The sequence below is a fragment of the Candoia aspera genome, chromosome 1 (genome assembly GCF_035149785.1).
Source record: "Candoia aspera isolate rCanAsp1 chromosome 1, rCanAsp1.hap2, whole genome shotgun sequence".
NCBI classification, from domain to species: domain Eukaryota; kingdom Metazoa; phylum Chordata; class Lepidosauria; order Squamata; family Boidae; genus Candoia; species Candoia aspera.
In genome coordinates, this window is record NC_086153.1 from 183,306,912 (window position 1) to 183,324,838 (window position 17,927).

Consider the following 17,927-nt stretch of genomic DNA (forward strand, 5'->3'; position numbering starts at 1 on the left):
CAGACTGCTCACTTGAGGGAATGATATTAAAGGCAAAACTGAAATACTTTGGCCACATCATGAGAAGACAGGACACCCTGGAGAAGATGCTGATGCTAGGGAGAGTGGAGGGCAAAAGGAAGAGGGGCCGACCAAGGGCAAGGTGGATGGATGATATTCTAGAGGTGACGGACTCGTCCCTGGGGGAGCTGGGGGTGTTGACGACCGACAGGAAGCTCTGGCGTGGGCTGGTCCATGAAGTCACGAAGAGTCGGAAGCAACTAAACGAATAAACAATCGTGTCCAAGTGCTTTTCCAGATCTTCCGGTATGGCACCAAGCACACCAACCACTATTGGCACCATTGCTACTTTCTTTTTGTAAATTTGCTTGAAGAAATCATCAGCATCAGCATCACCATCTCGAAAGCACCTTTTCCCACCTTCAGTGCAAACTTCAGTTAAATCTGGCCGAGAGAGAAGAGTATGAGCAATGTTTTTACAATATGTAAAACAGATTATTCTTTCTTGATTTCTTATACAGACATCTGTTTTTCAGTTTCTTCTGTGTTTGCATGGATATATACAGTATGTGTGTATGTGCACATGCATACATATGAACACAAACATATACTCACACACATACCTTTTCTGTTCTCCAAAATAATGTTTATTCAGTGTTTTCCAAGCATATCATTCCTTGAGTGAGAACTTGCTAGTAAGATGTAGGGATAGTTACTGCCAATTTTGAGAACACTGAGAAGAGGGTGCTTATTTCAGAAAAGCTGACACAGCTTTACCTATAAAATAACAGCCCAAGACATCTGTTTTTGATAAGTTTGTTGTTATCTTTACTGCACAACTGAGATCATGGTGTTATTTTTTGTTCCTCTCACATATGGCAAATGCTCTAATTTTTATAATGCTCAGCAACTGCAGAGCTCTTGGTTGAGAAAGAAGGCAAAGGACCATGTGTTTCAATACTCTACCTTGCACCAAAGCTTGTGCGTATGGAAAATTGGACAAGAATTCTGCTAGCACTCCCCAAACTGCTTTCTCAAGTTGCTCAGTCTCAGGAAGTCTGTATTATGAATTTACATTGAATTGTATTATTTGAATTGATACATTTATGTATTACCCTTCAGTTTATAGGATACTGGGGCAGTTCATAATAAGCACCCTGAATATTTTCCATCATTATGTTGGTTCTAAAGAAGCTTTTTTTTTTTTGACGAATTTCATGATGTGACATCATGGAGAGAAAGTTTGAAGAGTTTAAATGTTATGCTGGTCCTGGAGTGAAATACAATAAACTTGGATTTGGATTTGAATAGTCCACTGAATCCTTTTCCTCCAAAAGCAGAACAGATAACTTCTAATGGCTCATTCCTCTTGATCTTTCTCAATTTCTAGACAACCTTTGGGTTGTACGATCAAGAGAAGAGCTTCATTTTCTGGCCAGGACATAAGAAAAACTGCAGCACGCTCTATTTGACTGTGAAGTGTACATTGTACCTTATTCATGGGCTGGGATTCATGATCATCCATCATAACTGATTCACAAATGGATAGCAAGCGGTGTTCCAAGCTCTACTGATCCCAGTTAGCCACCCATATGGTTGAAGGAGGTCTCTGTGGGCCTCTAGTCTGTACTCATCCAATTGATTTTACAGAACCTGATGTTCTCTATCATTCTTGGAATTCACAACCCACACATTCAAGTCACCTGGAGACCATTTTATTCTCACAAGGCTACACTTACTGTTGGTCACAATCTCTCTGAACTGAAGCTCCCAAATTGGAAGCTGCTTTGCTGTAGTTGGAATTGCCATCTCGTCCAACAGCCGGAGTTAGTTTTGGATCTGAGAGACCTGGATTCAAGTGCAATCATGGGGTTTTGAAACAATCAGTTATGTTAAATGTGGCTTATATAGCTTTATTTTAAAAAAGCATATTAAAGCAAGCTGTTGAAATTCTTTTTCTACACAGCTATTAGAGGTGTAGTAGGAAATTAAAAGAATCCTACTCACAGAATTAGAGAATCTTACTACTACTGCTCGGAGAATCTTACTACTGGTGGAGAATCTTACAACAAGAACAAAGTTAGGCTAGTGGTAATTCTTTCCCGGGGGAAAAATGCTACCGTGGGTGTATTTATAGCAGGGCCAAGCTCTTTGAAGCATACTTTCATGGAGTTCCTGGAATAGTTGTGCCACCTCTGTCACCTCACAAAGTTTAGAAAGTGAATGCCACTCCCATCTGGCATTGGATCAACCTAGCAAATGTTCTACAGAAATATACTTTATTAAAAAAAAATGGAAATCTCCCCAAGAGCAAATAGCTTACACTAGTCCACTTATCCCTAGTATGGAATCCTGTTCTCTTTTTCATTTAGCCATTAATGTAGACAAATGCTTTCTGTGGAAAGGTAATTGATGATAGATGAAAATAAAGCAGATTGGGACTAGATAATTCCTGCCTAATTATTAAGTGCATATCCATTGCAAACTAAGATAAAGCTGTTTTATGCAGAGATTTATGTACTGGAAAAGTTCATAGTGCTTGGTCCCAAAGCAGGGAGCCATATGAAAATAATATGGGCATTACGTGGAAGGTGAAAGGTCCCCTGTGCAAGCACCGAGTCATGTCTGACCCTTTGGGGGGATGCCGCTTTCACGACGTTTTCTTGGCAGACTATAGAGCGGGGTGGTTTACCATTGCCTTCCCCAGCAAGCTGGTACTCATTTTACCGACCTTGGAAGGATGGAAGGCTGAGTCGACCTGAGCCGGCTACCCAGAGAGAATCCAGCTTCTTCTGGAATTGAACTCGGGTCGTGGGGAGAGTTCTGGTCGCAATACTGCTGCCTACCACTCTGTGCCACATGAGGCTACGTATAATGGGCATTATAGCCTTTGTAAAACCTTCATTTTATTTCTGTGTCCCAGAAATCATAATCCTAGAAGAAAAGGAATAATAACTGCTATGGGTGTATTGAAAATCATTTGAGAAGTCTGCAGTTGTAAAATGACTTTGGGGCATGACGATGCAGTTCTTTCATTTCACTTTAAAGCACTCATGCCTTTGATTTTATTCGTTTCAGTATTTCTTGGTACGTTTGCCTAGGAAATACTGCCTTTGCAAGTCAATGAAAGATTTTTAACTGATCAGAAAACATTCTAGGTTCTAGCATCTACTGAAATATAAGAAAAATTGAACATCTGATTTTCTTGAACTATACTTAAATTCTAGGCTATGCTAAAATCAGCTGGTTTTGCAAACTGAACTGAATGATTTCTGAGCTCAGGAATTTGTTCTGATTTCCAAAACAGAACTAAACCCTGCCAATCTATCTCAGATCATCCAAAATTCTACCAGTCTGCCTTCTGTCCACTCCCGACTTAAGAGTTCCAGGAAAACACCAGGAGATTAATTAAATCTTCCCACCTCCAATCCTTTAAAAGGGTAGAAAGGATGGTGAAATACAGTGGAGAAACCACTGCCTCTGTCAACTGTGGTGCTATGGTAGAGCAAAGAAAATGGTGTGGTCTGCAGTGCACTTAAGCAGATGCTTATCAACATCATCACCGCTGACAGTGATGTCTTTGGAGCTTCATGAGGAGGATATTGCCATCTCCATGAAGCACCAGGAAGATTAATAGTTTTAACAATTTGGATTAATTACTTTGAGCTGTATGTATGGTGCAAACCTGCAGGTAAATGGTTTGTGCATGAGAGGAAAAGAAATTTGCTAGTTTGAGAAACAAATACAACTAGGATTCTAGGCTGTACCATTATCTTGTATACATGGTTCATTAGTTCAGAGATTCCTCTCACCCATATGTTCTTCCACAGAAATGTACATTTCTTTTCAATATTTCTTTTTTAATTGGAAAGATACAATCCAATGTTTCATGGTGAAAGACTTGTATTGTTGTTAACTCCTCTGCCTTTACTTCCTGGACCTGATACTAATTCACTGCACTTTGTAATAGATTCTCCTCTATGTGCATTTTGCTGTAGTTGTTTACTGTGCAGCAATCTCTCCTGCACCAATTTAGGATTAAGGCTGAACAAAAATGACCTCAAAAAATTCTCCAAGTTATTTTTGGGTGGTGTTCACCAAGTATTCTTGAGCATTTTTCAATAGTTTATGGTGTGTGTAAAAACATTTCTGAAAAAAATTGGCAAATTTAGCATTAAATTAAATGTTATTACAACATTGGGGAAGAGATGAGGACTGAAATGAATAGAGTCCAAGCTGACCACTTTCCACAGTATTAAAATAGCATTAAACAATATTAACATTGGCTCTGCAATTGCACAAAAAAGCTATCCTCACAGAATATAACTTCAGAAACACCATTTTGCCAAATATTCGTCAAGAAATAATCATGGATTTCCTAAGGCAGTTTTCCTCACCTGATTTTGAAGACAATTGGCTGTTCTAATATTTTTAGTTTATTATGTGTTTGATGTTTTATACAGAATTTTGGTATGTGACTGTAAATAAACTTTGATACTTGATTGAAACACAGCCTGATGGCATCCAGATGTTTTGGGGTCTCCTAAAACTGGAAGTTATGCTCCCTGGGAGTTCTGGAAGTTGTAAACCCAACACATTTCAAGGGCACTAAGTTGGGTAAGGTTGCATTAACAGTTCAAACTGATATTGAAAAATGAAGACTTCACACACTGATCAGAAAATATTTCTTCACAAAATTTCAGCATGACCTTAAAGAAACCATAGTTAAAAAAAAAATCTGCCTTAACTGGTCCTTGTGCATTTGAATTGAAGATTCATTCTAGTAAATAACCTTTAAACAGAAATAATACTTTCTTTGTAGTGATTGAATGTTGACTGCAAATCTTACATCACAAAAAGGGTGGCTTTTTATTCACTGCTGAGGGTTGGTGTGTTCTATCAACCTTCTGTGTTTATATAGTTAGCTAGTTACAGTGGGTAATATTTTTCATATCTTGTTGTCTTGATTCATTTTTATCCTCAGTACCTCACCCTGGAATGTCACAGATCTGTTCTTTGTCAACTTGAAAGCTAAACTCGATAACTGGGATGTGGGCAAAGTTGAATAGGAAATAGAAACAGAGTTTTTCTTCTTGGCCTCCTTGCAGCTTTTCTTGCTGGCCATTCTTTTTAATTTCCCACAGGCCCAGAATTGCATTAAATGAATAATTTTTTGTGCGGTCAGCCAATTATCTGCGCAGGATTCCAGCTAAAGCAAAAGCAGTGGTATAATCTGCTTAGGTTGGTGCTTTGGGCGTATCTCATTGCTGTCTTGACAGTACCAGCATAGGACCTGTGTCACAATAGCTGCTTTGCCAACTGAGAGTCAGTTGCCAACTGAGAGACACCTCACCCTTGACTGGGGATGCCACAGCTCATTCTGGGGCCAGAGCAAGAGAACGGAGACTGCAAAACAAATAGGATGTGGGAGTGCCCAGCAGGCAAGGTGAAGTCCAGAGTTTGAATGAATGGCTATAGAAGATCAAGGTCAAAGGTTTTTCTGTAGAAAACGTTTTATTTTTTAGACCTTTTCCAGAACAGGCTTTTTGAGCACAGTATTTTATTTTCAAAATGTCATTGCATTCTGCCTAACTTTCTGGGGCTGACACTAAATATACAAAGATCTGTGTCACGTTTTTAGAATTAAAACATACATACATACATACATACATACATACATACATACATACATACATACATATGATTATTATTATTATGTGCCATCAAGTTGTTTTTGACTCCTAGTGATCACATACGTACATATAAACAAACCAAAACTCCAACGTAGATATAGTGAAAGGGAGCGGGCAGTTGTTATTGGGGGAAAAAAACCCACAAGGAAATGAGGTTTAATCTTGATTTTCCTGCCTGTGATTATGTCTCCCATCCTCCCAGAGCAGTTACTATCTGTATGTGTGAGTGTATGTGTGTTAGTTACGTCAGTAGGAACTTCCTCCTGCGTGTCTAATATCTGCACTCTGTGTGTATATGTTTAGATGGTGCTGGAGAGAACCTTATATCTGTATGTACTATAGTTCTGATGAAAATAGTGCCCCCACTTGCTGTTAAATAATTAGGAAAAATGCTATAGTTTTTAATGAAAGCATCTAGAATCAAATCTTGTTTGGCTGCATAAATTGGGCTTATACAAAGCTGCTGTGTTGCTTAGGAAACTTGAGGGGATACTGGCATGCTTGGTAGATGGCAGAGGAATTTTGGAAGTCGATTTTATGTCATAGGGAGTTTTCAGAAGACAGTGCTCCAACGATTGACTGTAATACAGCTGTTGTTCTAAGTTGGGAGGCCACTGGAAAACTCAGTAATTTCCATAAACATGACAAAGATTTCTAATTCCCAGCTGTGTGACAATAGTGGCTACTCTAAGAAGAAAATATTGGCGGTCAAAGGGTATGTCTAAAAGAACACAAGAATAGATTTTGTAGTGAAAGGAACTTGGTTCTGATACCAACCACAAATTTGTGGTCCAAAATTAGTAGTGTGTATCTGCCTGACTGAGCCATGCTTTGCTTTTGGCTCTAATTGGTGGATCTCAGCTTCTATTAAAACAAAACAGATCTCATAAAAAAAGTCTGCATGCCCAGAGTAAATTGTACACAAGGCCTACTAAATGCACGACGCCCAAACATACTTCGCTTTAGTTTAAAATCTTACACTTTGCATATACTTTAGTTGACTTCTTTAATAATCTTAACAACTATCAGCTCCTGTGAAATCTCTAGATTGGACTCACAAGTATTGCAGCAGAGTGAGATACATGGATTTATCTTCAGCTCTGCAATCTCATTTGGCTCCCAGTTCTGTTCTGTAGGGTCATTCAGTCCTAAAGAGCAGGACTAAAGACAGCAGTGAAGGGACTTTATGCTGCCAGCTGAGTCTGTTCTCCTGACACTTGGACATATTTGGCACATCACTGCCTTCAGGTTGAAAAGCAGCTTTAAAAAAAAAGTTTATACAATGGTTTTAGTTTCATATTGGAGAACTGGGCAGTGTGATAATATGGGCTATATACTTTTTTATACTAATTCTCTTCCATCCCTCAATTACCTGGCAATTTTGGTAGCTGCTTTGCCAAGCTTTGATTGAATGGTCTTAGTAACAAGCCAATGGGTTGTCCTAAGCAAATGAATGTGAATTTCCAAATGTCAGTTTCATTCACTAGTGCAGACATACAATGCTGTTGTGATCTCACATTAAACAGCACAGGCAAGCTACTTATTTTCCTCAGCATCTCAGCAATGTGGTTATTACATCTGCAGAGAAAACTTCCTTTGGCGGAAAGTCAGAGTCCAAGACGACCCCAAGTAAGTCAGACAAATTAGCTTCTGGCCTGTTTTTTGTTCTCCGGGCAAACACAGTTTCACTCAGTTTTAGCTGGGTTCTTCTGCCCCCTAGTGGTTGTTTACCAGCAGATTCCCCCCCCCCCAAATTAGGATCTCTATCCTGAGAAATCAGCAAAAAAAAAAAAAAAAAGGAGGCAGGAATCATTTTCCAGTTCTACTTGTATCAGCCTCCTTAAGGGAAACCAATAAGGTCACACTAATTGCTATTCAGCCTTCTTCATTTATTGAATGCTTGTGTTCTTTTTGTCTTTGTATATAATATTTTAATACATTTTTTAGTGGAAATCAGCTTTGTTATTGTTTTTGTCTCTTTTCTGCACTATTTTCTCATTTTATTATTGTTTCAAAATGAAGTTTTTCTACTGCCTTCATCTCACTTCATTGGCTTTAGATTTGGAATACAGGAATCAACCAATCATGAGAGATTGGTAGAGCCCATATGAGAGAATTTGCTGTTCATTTGTTGTTTTGATACCTTGGGAAATGTTGACTCCCCTTCCAGAATGGACATTAGTATTGCTTGCTGTCTAAGATATTCTATTCAATTTATTTATTTTATTTGAAACATTTATATAGCCACCCACCTTGTACCAAACTCTGGAAGGCTCACAACCAAACAATAAAATGACATCTATCTACAATTAAAAAATATGGGAGTTAGGTGGCCGATACATTTAAACAAACAAACAAACAAACAAACAAACAGTATTAAAACCAAAAATATTAAAACCAGAAAACCAGGCGCCATAGCTAAACTTTCCCATGCAGCCCACAGCAAGTTCATCTCTTACATTTCACAAGATATACTTGGAAATAAGCTTGTAAGCCATGGTATGTGAAGTATTAATGAGCAGGGTTAGAACTGGGGAGACCCTGTACAAATCCTCCCCCAGCTGTGAAAGCTCACTGAGTGTCTTTGGGTTACTTACTATTTCTCCTACAGTGAAGGTGTTGCTGTGGGTAAATCAGAAGAATGATTATCGGGTATACAACCTTTAGTTCAGAAGATAAAGGGAGCTGTAGCGTTAGGTAGCTTTCAAACTTGATACTGTTTTAAGATGCTATGAAAACTCTGAAAACCACAATGTATGTATGTTTGTTTGTTTATTTATTTATTTGATTTCTATAGCCACCCACCTCAACAAGTGACTCTGGGCGGCTTACAACAATAAAACTATAAAATAGTTAAAACAATTACAGTCAGAACAATTAAAATATAAAATAAATACAAAATAAATATACAGTACATGGCTGCCAAGTAAGCAATGTATGGATGTTAATACAGCCAAGAGGCGGGACCATCCACATGCTTGAGGCCCTAGGCCCAGGCACAAAGCTAGGTCTTCACGGCCTTATGAAAGGCCCCCCATCAACACTGACTGGAACCAACCCCGGAGGAAGGAGGAGAACCAGCACAATACTGTGCTGCCCACCCCCAACTCCCGAAGCTGGTCCAGAAGGATACCATGATCGATGGTATCAAAGGCCGCTGAGAGGTCAAAAGAGCAAGAATGGTTGCACTGCCCCCATCTCGCTCCCGCCAGAGGTCATCTAAGAGTGTGATCAATGCTGTCTCAGTCCCATAACTCGGCCTGAACCCTGACTGAAAAGGGTCCAGATAATCCGTTTCATCCAGGGTCCTCTACAGCTGCCACATGACCACTCTCTCCACAACCTTCCCCAAAAATGGGAGGTTGGAGACTGGACAAAAACTGTCCAGACTGGTTGGGTTGAGTGATGGCCCCTTGAAGAGAGGACGCACCACCTCCTCCTTAAGAGCCAGCGGGACCACCCCCTCTCTCAAAGAGGAATTAACTACCACCCAGACCTAATCACCTGCTCCTGGGCAGCCTTGACCAACCAGGAGGGGCACGGGTCTAATACAGAACTGGCTGAACTACTAGCTGCGAGGGCCCTGTCCACTTCCAAAGCTGCAACCGGATCAAACTCCCCCCAGATAACCATGCCAGACTTTGCCCCAGTATCCTCCACTGGCCCTGCCTTAAAGCTGGAGTCCAACGTAGAGCGAATGCAAACAACTTTATCCGGTAGATGCACAGCATATTCCTCACAATGACCCTGCAGGTGAAGCTCGGTATTACTCCCTCCAAGGAGGGACCGAGTCACCCGAAATAGGGCCACCGGGCGGCAATCTGCAGATGCAATAAGAGTGGAGAAATAACCACGTTTCACCACCCTTACTGCTATGAGGTAGGCTCTAATAGCAGCTCTAGCTTGCGTTCGGTTGTCTTCACTCCTGGTCTTCTGCCAGCGGCACTCCAGGCATCTCTTAGCTCTCTTAAGCTTCCTCAGCAACTCTGTAAACCACGGGGAGCCACAGGAACCATGGGCATGGAGAGGCCGCTCAGGCGCGATCCGATCCAAGGCAATGGCCGTTCCCTCATTCCACGCAGCCACCGAGGCTTCAGTTGGACCATGCAGCAGACTTCCTGGAACAACCCCAAGCTCCCTCTGAAACCCAGCTGGGTCCATCAGTCGCCTAGGGCAGGCCAATCTAATAGGCCCCGCCTCCCTGCGGAGGGGGATGGTGCAGAGAACTGGAGGTTCACCAGGCAGTGACCTGGCCATGACAGGGTGGACACCAAGATCTCCCTCAATTTCAGAGAACTCTGACACTGCTCCGACAGAAAAACCAGGTCAGGCGAATGACCACTATTATGTGTTGGGCCCTGGATTACTTGGGACAGGCCCATGGCTGTCATGGTGACCATGAACTCCCGAGCTACCTCTGACACTGCACCCAAGGAAGGCAGGTGGAAATCCCCCAAGACCATAAGCCTGGGGAACTCCACCGCCAACCCAGCTACTGAGTCAAGGAGCTCAGGCAGGGAGGTTGCTATGCAGCAGGGAGGCTGGTACAATAGCAACAGTCCCAGCTGATCCCTGGACCCCAACCTCTGATGTTTCTTCTCCTTCTCCTTCTCCTTCTTCTCCTTCTTCTCCTTCTTCTCCTTCTCCTTCTCCTCATCATCATCCAATTGTTCTAACTTTGAAAACTATAGGATGTGTGCATGCATGGGCAAATTAAATTACTGCAATAAGATGTTGTTGGCTTTAGGCATGGGCAATGCTTTCAAAGGGGTATAAAGGTGGTCTATGGCTGGATTCACATGTTGCACTAATCACTGTGGGCTGAACATAATATGTTGAATAAACCAAGCACACTGCAATTCCAGATATGGTTTGCAAATTTCAGTGGCTTGGTTTATAGCCAAGTAACTGGTAAAATTCATCACAATATATGGTTATGGCCATGAACGTAGATGGCTTTAAAAGAGATTGAGATAAACTCATGGAGGACCGGTCTATCAAGTGCTATTGGTCTTGTGAGTCAGTATTACTTCTGGTTTGGGGCAGCATGCCTCTTAATATCAGCTGCAGTGGTGGGAGAGTGTTCTGTCTCTATCTCCTACTTGTGAGCATCCCAAGGTATTGAGTCGGCCAATGTGAGAAACAAGGCCTTGGTCAGAACCAGCAGGGCTATTCTTGTGTTCTTATGTTCTATACACTAAACCAAAATGAATCAATCAATAATATGGGTTCATGGGTTGTTTGAACCCTATCTCTGAGTTCTAGGACAAGAAGTCAGCATTTGCACAATGCTGTTTAAGTGTGGTGCAATGGGCCATGGATAATATGCTATATCTACTTTATTGTCATCAGCATATTTAAACAAACAAAGTTGATTCATGCTTGAATGGTTAAACTTGTAGCTAAGGTCCCTGTGTTTTTCCCTTCTCCACTCCTAAAAGTCAAGCATTCATATGATAGCCTCTGTCCTTTTGATTTGGCTTAGAGGGATCTCCTCAATTTCTGTGATATCCATATGTCAAAAGATTTCATTATGTTAGGAAAAGATTTCCCCCCCCTAAATGTTAGTGTAATTCTGCATATATGACCAGTGTCTGATGCTTGTTGTTTTGAGAAGGTTTCCTTAGCACTTCTCATTTTTACTATTTTTTCAGTATCAAAGGGTAAATGGGCAGCTCTCAAGGCTCCCACGCTGATTTGGTCCTGCTGCCTGTGCAGACAATAGCATCATAACCACATTGGTATGTGCCTCTCCTGGCTCTAGACTGCAGTTCTGCTCGGTGAATGGCTTTGGATAGTCGTGCTCATGACACCATAAATAAGCCTTCTGAGTCAGGAATATTTTCCTGTTCTTGTGTTGGAAGCTTTTTCTTTACAGTGGAAATCCAATACTGCTAATGTTGGCCTCTGTCCTTTCTCTCTTCTAGACATAGAAGATGAAGAAATCGCCTGCACTCAGAATAACCAGGTGTATCTGAACAGGGACATCTGGAAACCTTCATCATGCCAGATTTGTGTCTGTGACAATGGAGCCATTTTGTGTGATGTGATTCAGTGTCTTGAAGTACTGGAATGTGAAAACCCACAGGTTCCCGCTGGAGAGTGCTGTCCCTTGTGTCCAAACACAGCCCAGAATGGATTTGAAGGTTCTATTGGTAAGGTGTTCTTTTTTTTTAAATTACTTTCAGTAGATCAATTTTTTTAATCCATATATTCAGTGACCATCTGATACTTCTCTAAGTAAAGCATGAACAAGAGAAGATCACTTGTGTAGTACAACATAATCAGTGATTATGAAAGAAGGTAAGAAGAAACTAAATCAAAGGGCCAGGTATTGAAATGAAGAAATCATTCATTGTGAAACAGCATTAATCCTAAATGAATTCATTTAGAAAGTGGCCCTACATGTTACAGTTTTGTATTAATTTAAAGCACTCTCTCTCCCCCACACACATTTTGTTTAGAGATGGATGGTTCTATTTATTTCTAGTGTGCAAGCGTTACACATATAAAGTTGTTAATTCATTCTGTTTTCAGTTATTTTTAATGCATACAAGTTTAATTTGTATACCTTTTCCCCTAAAATGCACATCTTTTTTCACATTTCCCATCCCTGATGAGCATTTAATGTGTACCTCCTCCAAATACATAAAGAGAGCCAGTTTGGCCTAGTGGTTAAGGTGCTGGGCTAGAAACCAGGAGACTGAGAGTTCTAGTCCCGTCTTAGGCCTGAAAGCCGGCTGGGTGACCTTGGGGCAGTCACTCTTTCTCAGCCCAACTCACCTCACAGGGTTGTTGTCATGGGGAAAGTAGGAGAAGGAAGGAGCATTAGGTATTAAGACTATCAGAGTGAAAAAGATAGCCAATAAAAAGGACCACACAATACCAAAAACAATAAAGAACAACAAAATTAAACTAATCCAAACAAAAAATAGAAAAGACACCCCCCCAAAATTTAAAGACCCCAAACACAACTTAACAAATTGCAATATTAAACATCTAATATACTGTATATGTTAAACATATAAATATCACTGGTTTACAAAAATACTTTTATATATTACCAAAATTACCAAATAATATCACAAAATATATATCAAAGAAGAATGTATTGCTTCATTATTTGATTAGTTAAACATACTGCCTTTTCTAAAATGGATAAATTACACATTTCCAAAAGCCAATCCTTAATGTCTTGAATAATATCACTTTTCCAATTTCTCTATATGTATTTTTTCTATCTACCATGCCCAGTATAATCATAATTCCTCATAGATAGTCAGATTCCAGTGTTTTGGAATATAATTCTGCATCACATTAATGTTTAGAGATTTCCCCATGAATCTACTTATTCACATGGAAATATTATTCCAGATGAGTACCAATAGTTCACAAGATCAAATCATATGGGCCAATGAACTGTCAATATTTTTACATCCCCAATGGAGAAGATTTGATGTCCATCTTTTTGAATACATTCTTTGAGGGGCAGGGGAGCCCAATAAACTTAAACTACAATTTTTTGATGAATCAATTTTAGTTTCAAACCCATCAATGCCATTTTAATATTTTGAAAGGCTTGCTGAGGGGGCATTATCAGAGATTCCAATTCTTTACTCCCTGTCTGATATATCCCAGTAGAACTGACTTTAAAAATATTCTTGAACTTTTGGTAAAGATATCTTGTGAGTCAGACGTCTAAATTTATGAATTCATATTCTTCTACCATGCGCATAGAGATCAAGATCAACGAATGGGCCTGAGGCATTCCTAAGCAGAATATCCAATGAATTAATGCATGACTAATCCATGTTGATCTTACTTGAAATTTATTGGAGGCAGAACTTTGTATTTAGATGCAGTGCTAAAGAGCTATGAAGGTCTGCAACACTGCATTATGTTTTAAACTGTAGATGTAAAATGTCAGGACTTCTAAATGAAGTTTTCCTGATATAATCCTGGGATAGTAGAGATTCTAGTTAGCATTCTGCCTCTTTGGACTCATGTCTCTAGCTAATCTCAGTGTTGTAAGTAGCTCTGAGAATTGAGAGCTGCCTCCTGAAACTCAAAAAGAGTTGGAAATGAGAGTTCGGTTCTAGACTATGACCTTAATGCTGCGTAAGTCACATTTTTGGTTGTGTTATGGCATCAAATTGCTACTTGGGCATCTAATGTATACTTTGAGCAATTGGACCTGTTTTCAGTTAGTGCCAGGCTAGTTCCCCCTCCCCCCCCACCCCCAGAATATTAACAGTCCCTTCTGTAGTCACCTTTTATATCGAATTTGGATAAGATTGCCGAATTATGGCACTCTTATGTTTCCTTTGATTTTCTTTTTCTTTTTTAAGCAAAAGCAGCATTATCTTGCTATAAAAATTAGACTAATTTTTAATCAACTAATCAACTAATAAAATGGAATCTGATGTTGGGAAATTAAGAAGCCAGACAAAAGCAGTTAAGAGACTATATTCAGTCACTGATCCCACATTTATGGTTGAACTGCCCAGGGTCCCCTGAGTGGGGGAGATGGGCGGTAATAAAAATATGATAAATAAATAAATAAATAACAGAAAACAATAATGTGGTCCAGAGATGCAAGTACGAAACTTTTAATTGAAATTAGAAATACATTTATTGCATGGGACTCAATCCCTATAAAACTCTGCACTATAGAAGGATTTGGATCATAGAGAAAGCATTGCTTGATAATAAACAGCTTAGCAGGCAGAAGTGTCGCCTTGGCAGCCTTAATGGGCCCTAGCATGGAACCTGCCAGGAGACCAAGCCAGAGTTTCTGGTTCCCATATTAGAGTAAATAAAAAGAGATGGAGCAGCAAAGGCTTGCTAGCTGAGCTTGCTGGAAGAGAAAGAGAAGTGAGATTGATCAAGCAAAGTAAACCATTACATTATTCACTCTTAATAATCAAAGTTTCATTACAGTTTTGGCTTACTGTGACATCGGAGTGCAGCCAATAACTGTCCAGTTTCTTTCAGTGTCCAGCTAGCTATGGAGAAGCAATGCCACAACAGTGCTAAAAGATTCTAGTGAAGAAACAACCCTAGCCAATCTATTGGTCATCAATTATTCAGGAGATGGAAAGGAAGGAACTGAGCATCCCACTTTCCTCTGGTACCCACTATCTGCAGTTCTGTCAGTCTCTGTGGGATAATATGTGCCTAGTTGAAGCTGAACTGGAGGACTGCAATAACCCAGTTCCATGAATGTGCTTTTGTTTGCAATTTTGGTCAGTGACCGTAATAAAAAAATATTCATTCATTCATGCAATGACCCAATTCCATTCTTTGAGAAAATGCTGTTTACAGAGACTCTGGGATGAGCCCTTCCAGAGATGGCCCTCCTTTTAGGGAATGGCTTTACACCTTATTATCCAGTCCCTCTCCACCGTATTGGGGTCCAAAGGGCCATGAAGACACAGCACTTCAGGAGTACTTTGAGGATATGTTTAGCCTACCCCTGGGTTGGCACTATCCCTGTAAATTGATGGATTGATGGTTATTTATACGCTGCATGTATTTAACCCTATGTTTTGGCATTTTATCAGCTGTTTAGAATTTATGGGAATTTAACAGCACAAAAGCTTTAGTAAATATTTTTTAAAAAAATATTAACATATTTTAATTTTCCATGATTAATAATGAAAAGTTATATTATTACACATTGAGTACTTTCTTCCAAAATTCTTACTAGATAGTTCCAGAGTTCCTGAAAAGGGAGAAAAAATCTCTTTAACTTTTAAATGGCAACTTTTAAAGAGTGATTCATTTCTTTGCCCAGAGAAACAGAAACTGGAATGACTCCTAATTGGAAAAAAAGGAACCCATTGCTGGAGAAACTCTGTGACATTCTTTAAAATTGGAAGCCAGCAAGAGCGCACATACGGATCCACCATCCCTTCCTATCCATATTTGCTTTGAAGTAAATTCGCTGGGATACATTTGTATACGCTCCAGTCCCTTATGCCTTCTGAAAATAATTTGTCAGTGATAATACTGATTATGCATAAAGGGTGCTGAGCTGGTTGCTCTACAGTTAAGCAGTAAGACCAGATATGGCTGCTTTAATAAACAGGTAGTACGTGTCTGGAGTGTGTTTAGATGTTTTTAGGTCAAAGGCTGAATATTTATTCAGTAATACAAGTAGGGAAAAATATGTTTGGAAGCTGTAGGCTGCATAAGAGCTCTTAAATATATTAATTTACGTCAGCTATCCCTAACCTGATGTCCTACAGATGTGGTGAGACTACAGCTGCTATAATTCTGGGAACTGGAATCTCAGAATGTGCCAAAGAGATTACCTATGTTCCCCCATATAGTACATCTGTCTGTCTGTCTGTCTGTGTATGTAGGCTCAATTTTAGCATTTCCCCCTAAAAAAAGGTATGCATATGTGCTTGAGGAAAAACAGGAGATTATATGTAGACAATTTTTATTTAATGATTCATGCTACCTAGAAGACTTTTTACTGTGTGAAATAAAGACATAAATGCAAAATACTGGTGTTAAATCTAATCTTAAAAGCCCAGTGCATAGTAAATAGATAAGTTTGAGAAATCTATTCCAATTTAGCAAATACATTCAGTTTATTTTCTTTCCATTCTTAAATTTTTCCATCTCATTTCAGCATAAGTGTATACATCTATTTTTAAATAGTCTGCATTAAAAATGTATATGCTTTTGATATATGTGTTACTCTACTGATTTTTCAGTCTGTGCTTTTCCCTAATACATTGCTGTTTTGGATCATTTCCCCCAAGTATATAGATTTTAGCAGACTTTCCCCTTATACACATTTCTGCATGTGTTTTTAAACTTCCATTTTCAACATTTTAAGAAATCATATCTATATCAGTATTTAAGTAAGTTTCAGTGTGTAAAGTATGGATTTAGTCCTTTGTATTAAAATCTGAACCAGGTGAACTTGGTTTTCCTGCCATCCTGATCAGAAGTAAGACCCAATTAGTTAAATTTATTCCCAGGTAAGCTGTTCAGCTGGGATAGGCAACAAAGGCATCTCTAGATGTTGTTAAACTGTAGCTCTAACTTTTTGCCTAGTCTGTTGCCTGTCTTTGTTTCATTTAGTCTTATGACTCTGATGCCAAGTCCCATCCCCAAGAGTGCTGCCATCTAAGAATTTCTGTTTTTTCCATTCATATCAGTGCCTTGCAGTCAACCAGTCATAGCTAGCCAGAGGAGGTCAGAATCTGTCTTCTAGAGGACCAACTAATATTGGTAAAAAGCTGATCTTAGGAATGCAAGATGAGCTATCTTGTTTTGTGTTCTATATTTGTGTATCTGCACTCCAGTAGCAATTAATATTGAGCCAATATGTATATGCTCAATGACAGTAATAGATCTAGGGGCCTAGAAGCTAACTGATGACTCTTATGTGAGTGGTGCATTGGCTATATGGCTACTCTGAGTATTCTGTAACTATAGCCACTGTCCTATTCCAACAAAAGGTTTTGGGTATGGGTGGGGTTCAAGAGAGAGAGGATGTTTTTTTGCCCCTCAGCAATCTTGGTTGAGAGTCCTTAGAGAAGCAAGAAGGCTGGACCAGCATATGACTCAGGGCTTGCCTAAAGGCCCTCTGCCCAGAGAAATGGTAAGCTGAAGTTGGCAGCGAAAGGATAGAGTAGCCACAGGTTGTAGTGTTTCTTTTCACTGCTTAGTTCTCAAATTATATCTTTGCTCTCATTCACTGTCCCTCTCTCTCTATTTGTTCAGACTAACATTTTCTGGCTTCGCTCTACAAATCTCAGCAGCCACAGTTTCTGAAACCTTTCCACTGTTGCCTTTTTAAAAATTGAACTCCTTTATTCTTTGTTAGTCCAATATTGTGTTTGGTCCTCTCACCATGGACTTCCAAAATGGCTTGGGATTGGTAAGATGGGTTAAAAGGAGAAAACTGGAGCCAATTATTTAAAATCTAATTCCTGGATAGGGCAGATTTCCTGCTCTGCCATCTATAGACTGCAGGTGCGTGGGGGCTTCTTCCCTTGGTTGGATAGATCTCTTTCATCTGGGGGGAACAATCTTACCCAGACAGCCCAAAAACTCAGTAGATGGGATCCCAGGGACAGGGCAGGTAGGGTTTTTTGATGTTTGTGACCAAGTATAGACCCCAGCGTTCAAATGTTAAATATGTTGATCATAAGATATAACTCTACAGACATGAAGGTCACTGTGTGTACCAAGGCTTGGAAATTATCTGTG

The 17,927-nt window shown here is 39.8% G+C and overlaps 1 protein-coding gene across 1 annotated transcript in view; it reads left to right on the top strand.

Annotated features, from left to right (window-relative positions):
• Positions 1-17,927, top strand: part of COL5A2 (collagen type V alpha 2 chain) — a 149,938-nt gene that overhangs the window by 51,273 nt on the left and 80,738 nt on the right. Inside the window, exon 2 of the mRNA XM_063318081.1 lies at positions 11,621-11,848. Within this exon, the coding sequence (XP_063174151.1) occupies positions 11,621-11,848 (228 nt within the window). The remainder of the gene's footprint in view (positions 1-11,620; positions 11,849-17,927) is intronic.